The sequence below is a fragment of the Anser cygnoides genome, chromosome 1 (genome assembly GCF_040182565.1).
Source record: "Anser cygnoides isolate HZ-2024a breed goose chromosome 1, Taihu_goose_T2T_genome, whole genome shotgun sequence".
NCBI classification, from domain to species: domain Eukaryota; kingdom Metazoa; phylum Chordata; class Aves; order Anseriformes; family Anatidae; genus Anser; species Anser cygnoides.
Window position 1 is genome coordinate 3,558,929 of NC_089873.1, and position 21,716 is coordinate 3,580,644.

The following is a 21,716-nucleotide window of genomic DNA, read 5'->3' on the forward strand; positions in this document are numbered from 1 at the left end:
TGCTGCTGTCTGTTAGGCACCAGCAGACCCCTGCCAGCAGCAATGGAAACTAAACATAAACTGGCTCAGGCTCACGGATTTCATTATCGAGCTCAGAAAAGGAAACACCTGGAGCGAGGGGAGGAGGGGCTGAGCCCAGCACAGTGCTTGCAGGGAATACCCGCCCCAGAGGCACCGGCGTTCCCATCACTGCCTCGTAACAAACAACAAATAGATACTGTTTTCCATTCCAGTTGCACGTCCCTTTGCAGTCACTGTCCAGCCTCAGGCTGTAATTCCTGCAGCAAGAGCCACCCCATCCGCCAGCACCGGGCTGCCTGCAGATGCCTTACGCTGCCCGTCACACCAGAAGCAATTTCCCCTAGAGGGACTTGAAGAGGCTGAGCAAAAAGGATGCACTCTACCCTCCAGCCTAGCATCTTCCACGGGCCAGGATTTCTCTTGCAGGGGGATTACGATGGCTTGCAAAGGGTGGTCCCCCACCCCACTGTTATTTGGGGCAGTGAAGGAGGGACAGCACCCAGCTCATGGTGGCTGCATTTTCTCCCCTCCCACCTCAAGCCACCTCCTCCAACTCCAGCCTCATTGCATCAAAGGGCTCTGTGCTGCTCCTCTTGCTCCTGTTGAGGTCTCTTCTACAAATTATCATTTTATTCCTGCTGAGGTCGCTTCTATAAATTATATTTTTATTATTATTTGTTATCCCAGTGCAGCACAGAAGTCCCTATCATCCCCTCCACACACTCCAAGCTCAATAAATAAATAAATAAATAAATAAATAAATAAAAAGATTTCTTTTTTTCCCCCAATAAAGAACAGTCCACCTGCTCCGACTTTCATCCCCACCCCGTTTTCTGCCTTTTCTCGGCGTTTGGCCTATTCTCACAGGAAAACATTCACAATGGAAGAGATCAACGGCAGCGCGGAGGATAACACACGAGCCAGTGTCCATCCAGACAGCTGCTCCTGCTCCACAAGCAACCCATACAGATTTTGTTTTCCCCTTTCCCTTCACATGCTAATCACCCAGCAGCGATTAGACACCAAGGAACAGAAACAGAGCGAGGGGCTGAGAGGAATTTTTCTGTGCTAGGCAGCACACGGGAGAAATAAGGAAACGAAAAACAAAACAAAGCAGCCAAAAAAACAAGACATGCAAGGACTTGAAGAAGCCTCATTCCTTATGGTTAGTCACGTTCACCCCTTTTCAGCTTTCACCCTCAAAGTGACCAGGCCTGGGGTCTATTGAAGATCCCTGCTTTCTTATTAGTATTCCTCCTTCCCAGCCCGAGGAGGGAAAGTGAGATGCAAGCGGGTTTGGGGAGGGCGCTGGGAAATTCCTGGCATTTTTTTGCCTTTGTGTCTGGGGGCTGAACTGAAAGGGAGGGATGCAGAGCTGCCAGGGAGGGCAACGGCAGAAAGCCTCCTGCACCCTCCAGCAGAGAAGGATCTAGCAGAGCTGAAAGCCTATTTATTCCCTTTGCTAGTCGGCTTCCAAAAAAAAAAAAAAAGTATAAATTTGGGTTTTTTTTTTTTTGGAGGGAGACTTAGCCCTCAAGGGAACTCGGAGGTGTTGGAGGTGTCCCTGCCATCTTCCTTGATAACACGGACTCCTTCTGATCCCCGTGGGAAAGGTCTGCTCAGATCTTCTCCCTGCATCCCTGGGGGCCGAATGCCTAAAGGTTTCTGTCTGTTTCACTTCTGTTTCTGTCTGGCTTCACTTTAAAATTGCCGGCTGATCGGGCTCCCCGGCTCCTCTTTTGACACGATGCTACACTGCCTCACTTCACTGTCAGACCCCGGTACAGTCACATTCCCCAAGGCACAACAACAACCACGGTGGGTCGGAGCACTGCTCTAAGTCACTACCGTGTCCCCAAAATAACTAGAGGTGGATAAACAGGGAGAATGGGAATATTCCTGGGGAAGAGCATGAGAATTACAACGACAGGTGAACACCACAGGAGCTGCAGCACAAGGGTGTCTATCCAGAGCTTTATCAGTCCCTGATAGATATGTCCTCCAGGATTTTTTTTTTTTTCTGATTTATTCATGCTTCTGGTGTCCAAAGCACGCTGAGGCAGCACCAAGAGCCACACCTCAACTCTGCCCAGCTTTTGTTTGGTGAGATACGCCGCCCAGCTCCCTGTTATGGGAAGGGGTGAATGCTCCTGCCTCCTCCCAGCGCCGTATCACTCCGGATGCTGTGACCCAGGGGCCGGTCTCCGGCTCAGCTTTCTCTTTCGCAGACAATGGAGTCCCCGTCTATTCCCTAGGTGGTGCTTACACGGCGGCTGTTCAGGGCCTGTGATTGTTCCTGGTGCTTTTACCTTTTCCAGTCCCATTGTATCCTGTTGAGGTGGGGGGATCAGCATTGTATGCGCCACGAACGCGGTCAGCACCCCAGAGATTTACTCAATGCCATGGTTTATTTTTTGTTGGTTTGGGCTTTTTTTTTTTTTTTGTGGTGTGATGGTAGAAGAGGGGTTGAACTTTATTCTTAAATATATATATATATATCTAAACTTCTATAACTTCTGTTTTACCTTTTTGACTCTGGCTCAGTGCAGTGAAGACATTTCACTCACCTTTCTCCAAGGACACAAAGATGTTACTCTGGGAATGGTTTATTTGGGGCCCACATATAGTTAAGCTGCTATTTTCCACGTGCAGTCTCTTACACCTTTCAACTTCAGACTTGTCCCTTTTCCCACTTGCTTGCTCTACACTAGAACATCTTTCTGAAGTATTTCATGCTGAGATTTCAATTGCATAAATCTCTACTGGTTTCATTATTCACCTCCTTCGCCAGAAAAGACTGACCTGAACGAGAACAAAAAGAAGCTGGGACCTGCCAGCGTCACAACCCTGCTGGGAAAGTCAGCCATCCATTCCTGTTCCTTCTTCCCCAGCTTTGAATCTCTGATTAACCCATGGCAGTTTGTGAATAATAATGATGGTATGGTCTTCTCAGGAACTGGAGCAATCCAATCAGATTGGATCAGACCCATGTGCCATCTCATCTTTTTATTATTTTATTTTATTTTATTTTATATTATTTTATTTTATTTTATTTTATTTTATTTTATTTTATTTTATTTTATTTTATTTTATTTTATTTTATTTTATTTTATTTTATTTTATTTTATTTCTTTTATTTTATTTTATTTCTTTTATTTTATTTTTATTCTTATTTTATTTTTTTATTTTTTTTATTTTTATTTTTTATTTTGTTTGGTGGAGCCCAGCAAAAGAGACCAGAAAGCCCACATGACCTCACTGTTGATATTCATCCTATATGTTATTATTATCCATGAGACAGCAATCCCAGAAGAGACTTCCCAGTAGTCCACGTGATCCCATGAGAATCTGAACGTGCATAACAACATAAGACCCAGGCATTGAGATACTCCCCTGAACTCTGCCCCAAGTGACTCTTCCTGGGGAAGAAATCATGATTTTCCTCACCCAGCCCTCCTGCAGGACACAGCTCTTGGCCCTTCTCCCCACCTCCATCCATCTGACGCCAGGAGGGAAAATGTGTGGGGCTTTGCATCATGGAGAGCTACAAACCGTGTCCAGATCTGTCACATGGAAAGAATTACGATGAGCCAGCGCATCCACACGCCATTTGATAGCTAAAAATAGGGAGCATCCATCTGAAATCACCGAGCCCCGCCTTGGAGCGCCCAGCAGGACGTGTGTTTGTGGCAGCACAATGGAAAATGGTGAGTGCTAAATATAGGGGTGGTTGCTTTTAAGCACGAGTAGGTGGGGTGGACAATTGTGTCAGTAGTTCAGCTTTTGGCTAGTAAGCAAGGGATGACAACAGCAAAGAAACTGAGGCAGGAAGAAGTTCATTTGTCCGTGAAGGCTTGCTGGCTAGTACTTTTCCCTCCTGTCAAGAGTAACCTTGAGGAAACGGAGAGTTCCTCATCGCCTCTTGCACCTCTTCTTCCCTACTTCTTTTTGCTTTTGACTGTCAGTTCATCATGGTCAGAAGATGCACAAGCACCAGGGAGTGAGACCCACAGAGAACATCTCTCATTGAAGAAATCTCTTACCAAAATCAGAGCTCACTAAGGAGGGAAAACCCTGTGGATAATGCAACGGTGGAGGTTTGAGGCTTCCATTTTCTTTCTCATTATTACTAGTGATTTCTCCCTATGCTATCCAAACAAGAATGGCTTGTCCTATGTGCCTGGTGCTGAAGGAACCAGGAGAACAGATTCAGACTCAGAGATGTCAGATCAAAATAGGTGAGACCAAAGCTTGTGCTAAGCATCACTGAGACTTGGCTCTGGTTCTTGCTTATTTGAGGTTAAGCATTCAACAAAGGCAACTAAGTTGGGAACCCCCTCACATAAGTTTGAGGGTGAGTCCAGGCCCAACACATTTTACTTTGCCATCTGTACAAAATGGTTAATAATGTTTATTAGCTTTTTTTTTTTTTTTTCCATCCTTTTCTTCTAGGACTAAGTGTCAGCTGGCACCTTGCAGGTCTGAATGCTATTCTGTTCTCCATTGCATGCAGACACATCAGAGACCAAGAAAGCAGACTTTGAAGAGGACAAACAAACAGTTTTCCACCATAACATAGAAAACAGATTTTTTTAATTCAATATTTGGACTGTAATATTACAGCGTCAACCCCTTGTTTTTCATCTGGCATCTTGAAAATATTGTTAAAGATTCAATATCGAGTTTGGTTATCTACCTTATGACTTCGTTTGCTTTGAAGGGCGTAAGGCTCTTTCTCCAGGGAAGAAAAAAATAAAATAAAAAAAAAGCAGCAGTTGTTTTTATGTTTCTCATTTCAGAGAGGCTTTTTCCCTGTTATGTAGCAGGCAGTTTGCATTGATCCACATGGAGCTTTATGCATTAACTAGAGAGGTTCCTGGATTCCAGGTAGGGATTCAGTTTGTTCCCAATATCTTCAAACCCAAAAGGCTGGAAGCTCTTGCAACACCTTCTGACTCTTCCCAGTCCTGTAGCACCCTTCTTTGCTCTTGTGAACTCATCAACCTCCTGCCACCCTCCTACCAAGTCTCCAGAGTATTGATATCACCAGCATGACCTCTACATATGTGGATGGATGGACGGACAGCCCTGCCTTCGCCAAAGCTATTCAGTGGTCATCTCAATGCCCAAGTCCAATGTCCAGGGGCTTAGAAATACAGAAACAGAGCAAACTTACATTTTCTTTGTTGACTTAGGATCCCAAATATCTCCTAATATCAGTGGAAGTTAGTATGCAACCACATTTCAGGGCATGAGAGGTGAGCTATATATAGCATTAGTCACAGAGAAAAAAAAGAAAGAAAAAAAAAAAAAATCCATGCTAATCTCCCTCTATTCATCTCACCCAGTACAGCATAAGCTTCTAAGATTGTTGGCGTGTATCATATCCAGGGGAACCTCTCCACTCCTACAGATCCTAAAAGACATTCTTCACTTGAAGATGGACAACTATTGGTTGACCTATGGGGCCTTTACAGTGGGACACACAGCACTTTCTAGCTGGGTGTTGACTGAGACTAAGCCTTCACTTCGAGACCAAGAGTGCAGTATAGATTGCTCTTGGCAAGTCTGGGATCTAGTTCAGATCATTGCTTGGGTTAAACAGCCATCATCCTGTCTTTCTTCCCAATTGTCTCTAGATTTGCCAAATCCATAAGCATGATCATTCATCAAAGCCATGGGATCTCTTCAGCATGGTCAATGATGGTGGTGGGTTTAGTTCTGGCTGATTGCAAGCCTGTTAGGAACACACTGCAGGTTTTCTTTGAGTGGATTTGTCATTTGTCAGCAGGGGAATAGATCACCCTCAACTCACTACAGAGTGGCCAAATTTTTACGTGTCCCTTTGCATCTTTTGCAGATGTTCTCCTAAGTGGACCGTAGCTCACTCACACACAGGATGCAGCAACATAATGTGAACTTCCTCTGGTCCCAGAATTTTCAGCAAAGTGCTCCCCACAACGGGGGCATTCCCACCATGCTTGTTACAGAGCTAGCAAGGTCTCTGGAATAACTCCAACCCAGCCCCCCGTTCTTCCCGGAATTTCCTTTTATTGTTAATCTCAACAGCATGAAACATAGACCTCAATGGAGTTTTCCCCTGGACATTCAACTTTCTAACCAGCAATACCTTTTTTCGTGATGTCTATTCCCTTCATTGTAAGGAGAGACTCAAGCCGCCTCTTTGGTTAACTACTATTTTAACTGACTCAGGAAAAATAGCTCTGCTTTGCTGTGCCCTACCTTGTCCTTGGCACAGATCTAAATCTTGCAAAGCCTTCCGTCTCCTTCTCTGCAGTGTCTTCAGATCTGCTGCCCTTCTGTACGCATGCACCATTGCACAGGTTGCTTTATACAAATACCTCTCCCAAATGCAGAAACATGCACGAAGCAGCCACATCTTTCACCTCCAAGAGGCTTAGAAATATAGCATCCCCAAGAGCAGTAGATATGTCCCTGGTAATCTCAAGAAATATAGCACCCATTTGAGAAGATGCCCCAGAGAATACCCCATGGCTTCCAGCTGCTGCTCCAAAAGGGCACATGTCTCCTCTGGGTGCTGGGAGATGTGTCACTCTAGGTGAAAATATCCCAAAACTGTCAATTTGAGTGACACTCCACCCTTAAGCTCTGCCCCAGAAGTGGTTGCCTTCCAACCAAGGGCAAAGGGGTTTGCTGGATGTGATGAGCATCCTTCCAGGCTGATCCAATATAACTGCAAGGACTCTGCTTCATGTGGACAGTACATATGTCCTGGAGAAAGGAGGCCGCACGTTATTGGGCATTTGTAACATTCTTTGTTCATTTTCTTCTTTTCCTCTCTACCCTGGCTGTTAGCTCTCCTCCCTTTACTGTCTTAGTGGACCTGTGGTCTATCATACTGCAAAGTGGGTGGATGTAAATGTGAGGGTGCATTTGCAGAACTCCCTCCTTCAGGCTTCTCAACCACAGGGGCAAAACTGACATTTTTAGGATAAAGCAGCTCCCCTGACACTGCAGCCTGCATCTGTAAGCTGAATTCTTCCTCTTGCAAGCAGCAGAAAGCTTAGAGGTGCCTGCTGTAAAAGGCAGGGGAGTATCTGATGTAAAATAGCGAGGTGAAGTGTTGTGAATGCTGCTAATTCTCCCTTTCAGAGCCTGGGAACAGTCACAAAATGCCAGTTCCCCAGGTACCTAATTAGCATCCTTAGACCAGCCAAGAGGACGTGCCTTTATCCTGTGCTGGGACAAGGGCGATCTCCAACACTTGTTTGCACAGCATTTAGCAAAAGACAGCTTTAAATCCATTTGAGCTTTCCAAGAGCAGCCCAAAACACAAGAACGAATAATAATAATGCTCCTTAGCTCTGGTATGTCCCGTTTCATTGCCAACGTCTGGCTAAAAGAAGCTTTCGGCCCTTTATTTTGCTGGTACAAGGACATAGGCAGACTCCCTCCAGGCTGGCTTGGTCTCAAGAGGGTGAAGTGTTCACACAAGGTGGTCTCCTGGCAATGATTTCCCAGCGTCTGGGCGGTAGATTTGGAAATGGCTTAAGCTGAGTCAACAGCGACTCCATCAAAGTGCAGTTAAGTCACTGAAGGCTTTGAGGAGTACTTTGAACGTGTGACAGATTCCAAGAGAACAGGATTTTCTGATGCTAGTGGGCTGGGGTCTCAGGGGGGATGGCCACTCCTGGTGGAACTGAGCAAGCCCAGCCCTGTGCTAGCCTAGATATCAAAGTGGTTTTTCTCACCTCTCCCTCCCTACCATGAGCTGCAGAGGAGGGAAATTCAGAATATGTTTGGTTTTGGGCTCTACTCAAGGATGAAGAAAAGGTTGGAGTCAGGTCTGGGGTCCTGTCCCAATCTCCTCTGCTTCTTCCAGCACAAGCTCAGTGCCTGGGATATTTGGTGTGGTTGGGGTTAACAGCTCTTGCCTAAATTTTCCTAGATATGAGCACCAGGAGGGTCCAGAGAGAAAGTGAGACCCCATAGAGGCTGCCAGCATGCATCTGCAGCTGGGAAACACATCACAGACCTTTCCTGGGGTGCACCCAGGTCAGCCTTTTGATGGTTATCACTGTGCAGAAAGTTGATGATAGGGCCTCACATCCTCAAGGTATTTCCCTTCCCGGTTCCTGGATGGATCTGGGGTACCTTCCATTTTGCAAACACTATCCAAAAGTGTCAAGCAGGGATTGTGCTGATGTTTATGGTACACTCTATGCTGGAGGTGGGCACCCCAGGCAGAGCACAGGCCTATAAGAAAGGTGATGGACAATTTGACTGGATTGAGTTTTTCCCATCCTGTAAATAAAGTTGGCAAAGTACACAGTTGCTCAGCTCTGCATCTCACACAGTGTCTGGTCTCAGAGGAAGGACTCCTGCCTACACCAGTATCAAGGTCCAGTCAGTCCCCATGTACTGTCTGCATACGCAAGATAAACTCAGTGAAGACCTGGCTGTTTATTATTATGGATTCTGTTGCAACTGATACCCATGATATAGTGCTTCAGCTCTTCTAGTGTGGAGTTAAGTATTTTGGACATATGGTAGGATGCAAACAGCAATTTTCCTGTCTCCTCTGCACTTGTACAGCAGGATAATAGAGGACTGGTATCTCCAATTGCTAACAACCTTTTGGTGATTCTGCATTCATTTAAAACTGACTTAATTTCTTCTCCTGCCTCTGAAAGACACTGCCCAAGCCAGTAGTCACCAGCTACTGTTAAGATTCATGCCAAGGAGTGAGCCAGCATGTCTTACTGAAGCTGTTTAGTGGTATTGTCCATTAAACATGCCAAATAAAACTGAAACATGCTGTGATTTGTACTTATCTTTCTTACGCTGAAGAGATTTAAGGAGGTTCTTTGAGCAACCGATGGCCTCCTGTAATTCCCATTACTGCTGATGAGAATGACGCATTTCCACTAACTAGGTGAACGTCCCTTAAATTAATCTTCACTAAAACATGGCAGAGGGGAAATAAAAGGGAGGCAGTGCTTCAATTAGCTGCCAGTTTGGTTTTATTCTTGTCTTTAAATACAGAAGAGCTCCATATAAAATATAAAAAGAAAAAACATTAAAGGAGAAACACAACTGAGTTTATCTATAAAAACCTTCAGTTCTTGGAAACAATGACACTGATTGTATTTACAGCATGTTCTCTCCATAGATGCCAAACACAGTCTACTACTGCCTTGTTGATCTTGCTGAGATGTGGGATGCAATTTGCAACTTGCCTTGGGAAACTGAGGCACTGGAAAACTCCTGGTTAAAAACTGAATTAGCATCAGCATTGGGAATGAAATTTAGGAGTGGGATTCCCCTAATCTGTCTGGAGTAAGTGATTTATCTGACCTACCTAGGGTTCTTACCAAAGTGGTGAACTCCCCCTTCAAAAGGCATATTTCTCCCCTTAGTCTACCACAAAAGCCAGTCCTCCCCTCCTAGCTAGGACCCTTTTTCCCCTCAAACAGACCACTGTAGTCAACAAAACCTGAACCCACAATCCCAAACCTGCAGGGCATCCCACGGCCATTGCCCAGCAGACCACTCTCAATAGTGATGAGCATCGGGATTTTTCACAGCAGCCAGCCAACGGCAGGGACACCATCGGTCTGAATGGGAGTGGGGCATGGCCAGTGCCGAGTTTTGTCAGAAATCCCCCCCTGCCCTTCTGAGAGGAGGGCTGGGGCTTTGTTTCGGTTGAAAAGAGAATGAGTGGGTGAGGGATTGTGCTAAATGCCTGGCAGGGCAGCTGGGAGGTGGCTGAGCTGGGCACAAGGAAGCCACCTGTGGTGCAGGACGCAGGATTTACACCAGTGCTGATGTCCCAGAGATGAGTTTGGGAAGGAGGAAGCCAACTGTGGTGATTCATGTCATGGTAATCTGCAGTTTGCAGCATGAATAAGGGGAACAGCTCACAACTTGAGCTGGAAGCATCACCCCCTTGGCTGACATTGGAATAATGAAAGAACCGTGAGGTTTTTGATGGCATTGAAGGAGATGGAGGGGTCAACCACTATTCTGAGACATAAGGTTTCCATGTAACCCACGCTTTACTCTTTATTTTTCAATCACATTAAAAAAAAAACATGAGGGGAAGCAGGAGGACGTGTCCTGAAATGCTTGCAGTCCAGGACAGGACCAGAAGACAAGCACATGGGACTTGTCCAAGGCTACCCAACCCACCCATCCTGACCCCCAGCTCACCGCAATTGTCAGCAACCCCCACTGTGCCCCACAAACCCCTAAAAAGTCCTAACCAAGTCCTAAATCCTCTGTGTTATCAATGGATGTTTCATGGAGGAGGCCAATAAAGAAAACATGTACAGCAACCTCTCCCCCATCCCTTTCCCCATTCCGGGCTTCAAATGATTCCTCTCATCTCTAATAATTCAATGAGCTTTGTTATGACAGTGCAATGCAGTTAATGGAGAGTGAAATTGAAGAAGAATGTGTGGAAGTTGCAGCTTTTATCTCTAAAACAAATAGCGAATTCCTCAGGGCGGCTGCAGACCCAAACAATGATCAGGCCTGCTGGGCCTTCACGTGTTGCCCTGGTAACTCCCGGGCTGTTTGGGGCAAATCCTTCTCAAAGAGGGGATAGAAGGTGGCAAAACCTATGGGAAGAGTTGTGGAGATGATGTTTGGAGAGCCAAGTGGGAATTCTGGAAGATATCTGGGTTGGAGGAACACCCTGCACTCAATGAGAAGGCCCAGAGGACCAGCCTGGAAAAATCCCACCAGGTCCAGGAGGTTTGGGCTCCAAGGAGTTCCCCCGCTGCAGATGGAAGAAAGAAATGACAGTCTGTCACTCAGCAAAAGAGGGAAATCCACCTCAAATCTATCTTGGAGGTCTCTACCTGCCCACAGACCATTGCAGGAAAGGCTAAATAGGGGACTTTGGGGCAGGAGTGATAAGTCTTCTCTCATTCTGGGCTTGAAAAAAGAGATGCCTATTTAGTTGGAGATGTGCAGAGTGACAGGTTTCCACCAGCGGCTATTTCTAGCAGTGGAAAATGTGTGTAGCTGATTGCCTCTCCCTTCTAATGGGATGTTTGTTTTTCTGTGACTTTCCCGCATCCCTCCACATTCTCTTTTAATAAAAACCATTACGCAAGTTTGGGATGAAATACAGTCCAAGACAGATGCAGTATGCAACTCCCAGACTTATCTATGAACATTTCTTAGCCCTGATGGGGAGAGTTTTGCCTCTCCACATTGCCTCTCCCAATGTCCCCACCATACAATGACCATGAATTTCCTACATTGCAGCTCCACATCTCTCTAAATCAGGTCAGACCAAGACCATGCTTCTTGCCATGAAGGCATCTCCAGTACTCAAGATACCTTAAGGCACCTATGTCTAATCCATCCCAACCCCATCCCATCAGTAGTCTAACCAGGGCTGCAATGCAGCCTGCAGGGCAGAGAAGGGTGGCCATTCGTACAGGGGCTCATCAGAATCATTTATTTTTCCCCACAAAACCTCAGTGATGTGTGGGCAGGGCTCAGTACTTTCCAAGCACAGAGGGAAGCCTGCCCTGGGAGGTCGTTGGTTTGGATCTCTTTGTGCAGGGCTCACTGAAGTGTTTGGAAAGGATTCCAAGGGTAGGTGCTAAACCTCCAGTTATATAATCTGGTGTGCAACATGGACTCCTGCTAAAGTTTGTTTTGCTCTTGAGCTGCCTCTACTCTTCTGAGTACCATGTATGGGGCTCAGCCCCTGATTCAGAGTCCTCAGGCTCAATTCAGCCGCCTGATAAAGGCTTTCAGGGCCACCTGAAATGCACCATGTTGTCTGAGACATCCTCCTGGGGCTGGTCAGTGTGACACGGGACATGTGAGACACCTGTATCCCTCTGGACCAGCAGCTGGTGGCTGGGCAGGATGCTTTACCAAGCAGAATGCTTATTTTTAGGCATTTAAATTGAACCCCAAGTCAAGGGAGCGTATAGGGTTTAGAGAGTGATCCAGCTAGCCTGGTGTCCTTGTGTCCTTCAGGCTAACAAGAATGGCTCTCCAGGCTCTTTGGAGCAGGGACAGGATTCAGTTGACTAAATGGAGGCAGTAGGGTGCAATTTTGTGCTCTTTGGTATAGAGCTGTTCTAGAGCTGCTTCCCCAGAGGGCTTGGGTTTCACAGAAGCCTCATCCATCCCCATGAAGACATCTCTACCACTTGAGATGACTCCAGGCATCTATGTTTAAGCAACTGCACAAAACCAACCTTTTCTTTTCCATTGATGATAATGGCAGCTCCAAAGCCACTGCAAATGGAGACACCTACACCACAGACACACAAATGTGGGTGCCTTGGTCTGGACCCAGATCTGCCTAGATGGTTACATGTGTGCATCTGTGTGCTTCTGGAGCACGTACACTGCAGGAGAGCTCCCTGAAAATGAAGTTCCTCACTTCTTTCTCCTTAAAAAAAAAAAAATCAAGAGAATCAGAAATTACACTTGACTGAAAGGCCAAGTCCAATGCAAAGCAGAGGAACAGAAATTATATTGACCTTTAAGTATAGAGTCACAGCTGAGAACCCCAATTTTGTAAGTCTTTTTCTAATATGTTAATTGTAAAAGTACTTTTACCTCTTCGCTCACAGAGTTTGGAAAGTCATTGATAGCACTGCGAGTGTTATCCTGGACTGTTCTTAGCTTTCTCCCAGTTTCTACTCCTAAGGAAAGATGTATTTTGGTTCATCCTGCTGGGACACATCTAGGCTAAGGAACAGACCCCCACATGATACTTCTGACTTCCCATCTTCTGAAATACATGGAAATCACCTCCATTCCCCATTCTGAGCACACAACGATATTTCTCCCCCTTTTTTTTTTCTTTTTTTTTTTTTCTCATGACCAGACTTTTCCCCTCACTTTGGATATAGCTACAAACTTCACTCCATCAATGGTCCCGTTTCCCTGAAGGTATATTTCAGGAAAACATCAAACCATAGGTATTTTTGTCTCTTGCTGGAGGGAGGGTAGCTAGGTTGGGATTGCTTTCCTTCCTGAAATGGCCATTACTGGTGTTGACCCCAGGAGCCCAGTGATGTTGTTGACACTGTTACTCATACCGGAGGTATCAGACCAGAGTGCTGCTGTTCATCTTCCTATCTTAATCCCAAATTTGAATTCCAAATGTTATTACTTTGTGCCCCATTGCACAAGGAAGATAGGTGATGACATTCAATAAAATCGGATTACTGGCAAGTTAAATGATCCTAAGCTGGATTTCAGCCCAAGGATTTTCATGCTGCATAGGCTTTCCTTGGTTATTTTCTGTGAAAAGAAGTAAATATTGCAAGGATGTCTGCAGACGTCAGTCAAATGTTATGACGAATCTGAGCACAGCTGAGAAGGAATTACAAGGTGGGGAGAACACAAAGCTCTCTCTGGGCATTGATCCCAGAGCTGTGAAGCACAGGAGCATTTCCTACATTATGCTTTCTGCTCCTTTGTCCAGTTTACTTTTAAATGACAGAAGAAATAGCTTTTCCCTAGCTTCCAGTGAACAACGAAAGCACCTTATGATCTCCCCAGTGTGAAGTCTTCCTCCTCCTGAGACAGTTTCATACCAGCTTAGTTATATGCCTTAAAACAACTGTCTCCCTGTCGTGCTTTTTCATAGTCCTAGATAAATATTTAGCTGTGACACAGGGTTGTTAGGAACCAGGTATACATGAGCCTGCATGTATTATTACATCAACATCAAGTTTAGAAGACACCTGACTGAATAAGACCCATGAAAATTTAAATAACAGTAAAGTTAATAATAAACATTAGGGTAAATTCTTATCTTTTCAGTTGCTGTTTCTCAGACATATGTGCAAACTATTTTTCCAAAAGGTTTCTTTGCACCTCTAAGGCATGCCCTTTGTGTTTGGAGTTGAAAGCAAAAGCCCCCCTGCAATTTCCTGACCGTGGGGTGCTGGTATTTAGGAAAGCCTCTGGAACTGGAAGACCTGTGTTAAAGCTTCCCCTTAGCAGTGCTGCATGTATTTGAGTGTAGAAGTCTTGTTTATGTGTTCCTGTGAAACATCAGTGCCGTTTTGACTCCGTGTGGAAGTGCCCAGGTCCCCAAGCTAGAATTTTTTTCTGAACTTTTCTCCCAGCTGATCATTAGGCATCAGTGGAGGATACGTGCAGACACCTAGCTTTGGAAGCAGTCACGCTAAATATCCCTTTCTTTCTTCCTTCAGCTGCTCCATGATTCATAGCCTTGATCTGACACCCTCTTGGTAATTATCCCCTCGGAGCAGAGACGAGAGGCAAATTCTGAGCCGATGCAAGTGGGCAGGAGCCAGTACCCTGCCAAGCAGCAGAAACAGCACGGGTCCTTTCTGCTACCCCCTTTAAAAGGAGGTTTAATCCAGAATTTCTGAATGAAACAGGTTTTCCAAGAAGTGGAGACCATACTGCTATTTTAGCCGCCATGGTTATTGCAAGCAGGCAGGGCTTACAGAATGGGAGGGCCAAGCTGCCAGGAGCAGAAGGAGAGAAGGGTGGAGACCCTCGAGAGATAGCCCAGCTGGGTGTGAAATAAAACCCCCGATGGATGGCAGGGCAGTTATAATTTGTGCATCCTGTGATAACCACAAAACCCCCAAAGGAAGCCTCCTGCACAGCTACCCCCCTTCCCCTGCAGTGGCTGCTGACTCCTCCATGTCCCTTAAGGCAAAAGGCACACTGAGACCAGACCCCGCTGAGAAGGGAACAAACCTCTGCATAAGTGGCAAGGTGCCTGTTCTGATCATTTAAGAGAAATCCTACAGTCCAGATCAGCAATCTAAAGAGGCGTGCACCAAATGCTCAGGGAGTGAGGTTCCCTCATCCCTGCACAAAGCCAAAGGACCCGCACAGCCCAGATCTGCTGCTGAGGCCAACCAAATGAGTTTCTTCTCCTTTAACTCCCAAAACAACCATTGCAGCAAAAATCCAATGGCCATTGAAGCCAGCCTGATTTGTAGGCAGACCTCCATGTGCCAGCTCTAATTGCAGCCAGAAGCTTTCAGGCTGTTCTGCTTTCCTTCATCTCCTGAGGTCTTTTTTAGTTGCTGCCAAGGGAGCTTTGCTCCGGTCTGTTCTTGCCGCTGCACACACCCAGCATGGAGACCCACCACATCTTGAGGGGGTCCCAGTGTCCCAAGCGTTATTACCCCAGAACAATGTGCCATGGGTTGTTTTTGCAATGTATTATGGATGCTGGTGCATTAAAACAAGTGTTTGAGGAGCTCAGCATCACTTTCCTCCTCTCCAGCCCAGGGACACCATTATACTGATGCAGCTCAGGTTTTTCCCTAGACTGTCTTGTCTTGGCAGTTAACATGGAAATATGCTGATCAGCAGAGAGTGGAGGGGGGGGGAGGATGGGGGGGAATGTGTTCTGTTATTAAAAAGGGAAATATTTTGCAGGGAGAGAAGGAACCGCCTCTCTCATACTGGCAAGATTAATAATGTGCATCCTCACACTCATTCATTTATTGCCACTCTGGTTTCACAGCTTTTAGGTGCCGCATAATGCAGAGTCACAGTAAGAGGAGGTGAGTCTGGGCTGAGGGACATGGAAAGTCTCTCTCCAGGTCTGACCCAGAAGCTAAAATCAGAACAAGGCACCTCTGCTGGGTGCAGAGCAGGTAGGGAGGGCTGAACGAGCTCGCCTAAGCCTCACCAGAAGCCTTCTCAAGGTGACCTTGCAACAAAAAGAAAGTCAATTTTTAACCGAAGCCATCATGAAAACCAAATTTGGACAGTCCATTTGGGTGCGAGGGCTATTTTTACCACGTCTGGGTCCGGGCTGGGAAGGCTCATGGTTTAGCAGGATCTGCCAGTGCAAGGGGGAGGATTCGGTGCAAATCTCCGAGCTTATTTTTAGTCTCCTCCTAGCTGCAGTGAGCACTCCTTGCCTGAACACCAGATAAAAAACTTTCAGCACCTTTCCCTCTTGCCACAAAAAGTGCAAAGATTTGATAAGAATTCAGTCCTTATTACACTGTGGTGGTGTGGTGCTGACCCCACCAGGGCAATGCCCCCCCAGGCCAGCCCCTGCACTGTGCATCCCTTGGGATTCCCCATCGCCCACTCCAGGTGGGAGGTGACTTGAGAAGAGAAGGAGACAGGGGAATTTTGCACCATGGGGGCATGGATGGCAGAGGCAATATATCCAAACAGAGAAAATCCCAAATCCAGCCCCCTCCAGGTAAGAATCCTAAATCAAACCTTACTTAGATGAAAACTCCAAAGTAACCTCCATCTAGATAGGAATCCAAAATCAGTCCCCGAACTCCCATTCAGATGAAAACCCCAAATCCACCCCCAAACACCCAAGCAGATGAAAATCCCAAGTCCCCGCCTACTCCCTCCTCCAGATCCCAAATACCAAATCCCAAATACCACTCCCAAACTCTTATCCCTTTGAAAATCCCAAATCAATCCCCATCTATATGAAAACCTGAAGCCCTCATCCTGTTGAAACCCCCAAATCTCCCTCATGCAGGTGGGAATCTGAACCCTCTCCCCCAAATCCTCATCTAGGTTAGAACCTCAAATCAACACTGAAACTTCTTGCAGGTGAAAATCCCAGATCCATCCCCATCCTCACAAAAATATCAAATCCTTCCATACTAGTAGGAATCCCACATCCCTGCATGCAAATCCCCATTTATAAGGAAACCCCAAATTCCCTTCCATGCAGCTGAAAAACCACAAATCTCCACACAAGCCCCCATCAAGGTGAAACCCCCAAATGCACTGCTATGCATGTGGGAACCCCCATTCGGCTCCAAACCCCAACCCCAATGAAATCTGAAAGCTGCCCCCATGCATGTGGGAACCCCAAATCCTCCCCAAACACCCACCCCAAAAAAAACCCTCAAGTCCCCCCACATGGAGATGCAAAGCCTGAACTCCTCCAAACTCTATCCCAAGGAACCCCTCCACGTGCTCCTTATAGCAGGTGGGAATCCCCCACTCCTCCACCTCCATCCCGATAAAAGAAACAAAACCACCTCAGCCCCTGTCCCGATGAATACCCCAAATCTCCACACATGCAAATGGGAATCCCAACTCCCCCGCAAACGCCCTTCCCGAGGAAAATCCAACCTCCTTCCCCAAACTCCATGAACTCCCCAGATAGCACCCAGTAGCAGTTGGGAACCCCAAATCCCCCTTAGACCCTCATCCCAACAAAAACAAAATCAAAATCAAACACGAGCTCTAACCTCCCACCCCAACGAAAACCTCAAATCCCTCCACTTGAATCCCACTTCCCTCACACTCCCATCCCGAGGAAAACCCAACCTCCATCCCCAAACTTCATGAACCCCCCAAATCAAACCCAGTAGCAGGAGGGAACCCCAAATCCCCCTGTAGACCCTCATCCCAACAAACAAACAAAAAAAAACAAACCAAACCAAACAAACAAAAAAAAAACTACCTCCCAACCTTCCACCCCAACAAAACACCCCAGATCCCTCCACTTGAATCCCACCTCCTTCACACCCCCATCCCGAGGAAAACCCAACCTCCATCCCCAGACTTCATGAACCCCCCAAATCACACCCGGTAGCAGGAGGGAACCCAAAATCCCCCTGTAGACTCTCATCCCAACAAAAACAAACAGAACAAAACAAAACAAAAAAAGAAAAGAAAGAAAAGAAAACACCACCTCCCACCCCCCAAAAACCCAAATCCCTCCACTTGAATCCCACCTCCCTCACACCCCCATCCCGAGGAAAACCCAACCTCCAACCCCAAACTCAGCGAACCTCAACCCCCCTTTCTATCAAGCAATCACCCCCAAATCTCCCACCCCAAAGAAACCCACAAATCTCCTAAAAGCCCCTCTCCCTTCAAACCCCCCCGTGCCAGCCCCCTCCATCCCTGCGGGGCGGAGGCGGGGGCGGGTCGGGGCCGCCGGGCGCCTCCCCCGGCTGTGGGGCGGGGGGGAACCGGGGCCGGCTCCGGGAGCGGGGCCGGGGGAGGGCAGCGCCCGCCCGCCCCAAACGGGGACAGCGCCGGGAGCCGCTGTGGGATCGGGGCCGGCCGCACCGAGGCACCATGCGGGCACCGCTTCTGCTGCTCCTGCTGCTGCTGCTGCTGCACGGTGAGTGGCACCGCCGCTCCCCCCGGAGCTGCCTTCCCTTTGCTACTTTATTTTTCTATATTCCTAGTTTTCTATATTCCTATTTTTCTATATTTCTATTTTTCTGTATTTCTGTTTTTCTATATTTCTGTTTCTCTATATTTCTATTTTTCTATATTTCTATTTTCTATTTATTTCTTTCTATATTTTTATTTTTACTATTTTTTCCCCAAGCTTTTCGGGGCTTTGCGCATCCAGCATCCCCCCCCTCTCTCTCATCCCCTTTACTCGGGAAGCTCTTGGCAAGTTGAAAACAGAAAAAAATAATGAGGGGGATGCTGAATCTGGCTCTATTAACCCTCTCGTTCACCAACGAAATGCGGGAAGCCAACCGGCAGCGCAACTTGGGGCACGGATCCGTAGGACGGCGAGCCGCAGTGCTCGTTCCATTATGCAGCGGTACGAGCTGCCCGCGCTGCTTCTTCGCTCCCTCGTGTGGCCTCACAAAGCCCCCCTAGATTGGGCTTGTGCCCAAATCTTGGCGGTTTGTGGAAGGGAGTGCAGAGCGCCAAGGCGCAAGCAGCTCTTTTGGGGTCCCACCAGGCGAGGGAGAACTTTGGGTTGGTGTGGCGCTGGTCCAGCACGCAAGGTGCCGTAGGCATGGAGCCCTCCACCTTCTGTTTGAGGAGGTGGCATGGGGAGATGGGGGGAAAAAGGTGATGGAAGGTGGCAAAGTCAATGATAGAGCCGGATAAAGGATCAGCATCTGGAGACCCTTCGCGGTGAGGTGGGTTTGGGGAGGTTTGGGGCAGGAGGTGGAGGTGCTGCCTTGGGTTGTGCAACAGCACGGGGGGCATGGGCGCTGCAAGACCGGCTGCGGGTACCGCAGAGGCTGCAGGAGGGATGGTTTGGGGAGAGATGACTGTAAACTGCTCCAAAAAGTAGCGGGGAAGGGAACCGCACTGATTGCTTTCAGAGCGAATAAAGGCGGGGAGGAGTTGGGGGATTTCTCAGGGAGAAGGGGGGGGGGGGTAGAAATTAAAGGAGAAGGTGAAATCTTGCTCCGGGTCATGTCACACAGCCGAGCCTCTGCGGAGCTGGATGTGCTTTGGTTTAAGGTAACAAAAGCTCGGGAACTCTCCGGAGGTAGAAGCAGAGCAGGGGCAGGGCCCTGGGGTTTGAACTGGGGGGGGGGAATTGGCTGAGGTCAGGCTGGAATCTCCGCCTGCCCTTTTTTTATTGTTCTGCTGCTCTCAGGACTGGCGTAGCGATGGCAGAGGGGGAAAAAAAAGCGTGTCGGGTCTTGGTGGGTGAGCAGGTGGGAAGTCCTCATCTCCTCCTGGCGCCGCCGTGGGAGCTGCAGGAGATTTCTCTTGCCATTAAAAACCCTCAGTCTCATTAATGTTGGCACGAAGCAGGAGCCGTTAATGCAGTTTTTCTTGCACCGGCCAGAACTGAGCTGAGTTTAGTTGAATTTGGCTTCTCAGACAGTTTTGTGTTGTTTTTCAGACCTGAGGGCTAAATATGCTCGGACTGGCACAAAACAGGCTTTCGGCTCCAGGACGGTGCCCTGGGAAGGAAGGTGGAGGGACCTGTTTCTGTAGCACTCTCGAGCGATCCTATTACATATTTCTCGGAAATTATTTGATTAAATCCTCCCAGACAGCATTTCCTGCCATAGTTGCTGCTCCGAAGTTTTGAAATAAGCTACTTAAGAGGTGCTTTTGTGTTGCTCCCTGGGTGTTGGCACCAGGAATTTCTTCCTTAGGGGTCAAAATAGGCACCCTTAGCTGCTGGGTGTTTTGGCTTGGGCTCTGTGGCTTGGCCAGGTTTATTCTGCTGGTCCCAGCAGTGCTTGTCTGGTATCTGCTGTGATCACCTGAATTGCTCAGCCCCCAAAGTGCATCGTTCCCCCCGCCCCCCCCCTAAAATGGGAAGAAGTTGGGTTTGTAAATGAAACTACAAGTTTTTTGGTGTCTTACAACAGTAGCTTGGATGGGGCTCATTGCTTGCCTCCCTCCTGCAAGAGCTTGATGTTTATGTTGGATGTGAAATGGGTGCGTGAGCAGGGAGTTGGGATTTGGGAGGACAGTTTGGGGTGTCCTGAAGAAGAAGGTGACAACATCGTGCTAGGGGTAGAGGAGAATTGGGCTGGAGTTTTTAAAAGCAGCTATTTGGGGTACAGCTGTTTCCCTACAAATACTCATGTCCAGGTTTGTATCTGATTGTGGAAAGATTCCCATCTTTTTTTCCTGCTGTACGTTGGAATAAAATCAGCCTCTGACAAGGCACGGCCAGTCCATCCAAGAGATGGAGCAAATACAACATCGGGCAAATAACGTCTTTAAATCCAGCCAGTTTGCAAGGGGCTTGGAGTTACCCATTACGGCATGCTCCCAGGCCATTTGATTTTGTTTATTCCTTATTTATGAGATCTTCTATCCCACTTGGGGGCATGATAGCAGAATTGCATCAGGAAGAGAAAACCGATACGTTTCATTCTCAGAGAGAGGATTAAAAAGAGCCACAGCACAAACCTGTCCTGGGGGTGAAAGGCAGGAGCAGGTCCTGCCCTTTGTCCAGCTCAAAACATACCACATACCTCCAGATTTTAAGATCTTGTTTCCAAAACAGCCCTCTTCATTCCCAAAAGCTGCCCTGGCTCCCTGGTACTTGGGGTTCGTGTTTGTTCAAGACAGACTGTCAAAGACGTGCATTTTTTAAATCTATCTAATCCATCGAATACTAATCCTGACATGGGCAGGAGCAGGAAATTGGGGCCATGCCAATGTGAGGAAAAAGAAGTTGTTAGCCAGAGTGTTTCAAAATCGGTGCTGAAGCAGAGAGTATCTTCATATACTGCTGCTGGAGGAACTTTGACCAGGTTTTTGCATCCCATTTCCAAACCTTGCCTCGCAAAGGCAGTGCCATGCCTTTGATTCCCCGGTGGCAAAGCAGATACAGTAATGATACCCCATGGGTCTGTTTAGGCGGCTTAATTAAAGACTTGTTTGTAAAGCACTTGAAGATCCCTGAATGAAAGGAGCTGGAACCATGCAATACACTGATTTAATTCCGGAGAGTTGCTCGAAAGGCTTATGAGGAGGAGGCTGGTGATCACTCATGTCGGTGGTGATGGGAGACTGGCCACAAATATCCGCTCTCAGCATTTCTGGGGAGGATTGGGCTGTGCTTTGGTTATTATTTACCCTATAAATCCTGCATCTTCTCTCCCCATCTGCACCCTCCAGAAGACATAAGTTTCCTGGCAAGGTGCAAGCGAGCAGTAGAGTGTTTTGGGGCATAGGCTATCGGGACTAAACCCTAGTTAGAGTGGATTTCCCAGGCTGTGCAGCAGCCCCTGTGTTATTCTGGGTGTTACTTCACTATACAAGAGCAGAGGTTTGCTCTCAGGGGTTAGGTGCAGGGCCGCATCCATCCCATTTGTTTGCACACTGAATTTTGCCCCCTTCCCCGCGATGCTGAATCACTGCATTGCCCCTTTGCCCTACCCCTGAGGTCCCACCATGGCACCCAGAGCCCAGATGCCTTCAGCATCTCCATTGCCAGATGGTCCAAGCAGCAGGACCAAGCACGGCGCAAACAACCCACCCACGGCTGCCCA

At 47.4% G+C, this 21,716-nt stretch overlaps 1 protein-coding gene across 6 annotated transcripts in view; it reads left to right on the plus strand.

Annotated features, from left to right (window-relative positions):
• Positions 1-17,933: 17,933 nt before the first annotated feature.
• PODXL (podocalyxin like) overlaps positions 17,934-21,716 on the plus strand; it is a 41,219-nt gene continuing 37,436 nt past the window's right edge. For all 6 annotated transcript variants that reach the window (XM_067001511.1, XM_067001571.1, XM_067001551.1 and 3 more), the window contains exon 1: positions 17,934-18,112. In XM_067001511.1, coding sequence (XP_066857612.1) covers positions 18,067-18,112 — 46 coding nt within the window. In that variant the 5' untranslated portion in view covers positions 17,934-18,066. The remainder of the gene's footprint in view (positions 18,113-21,716) is intronic.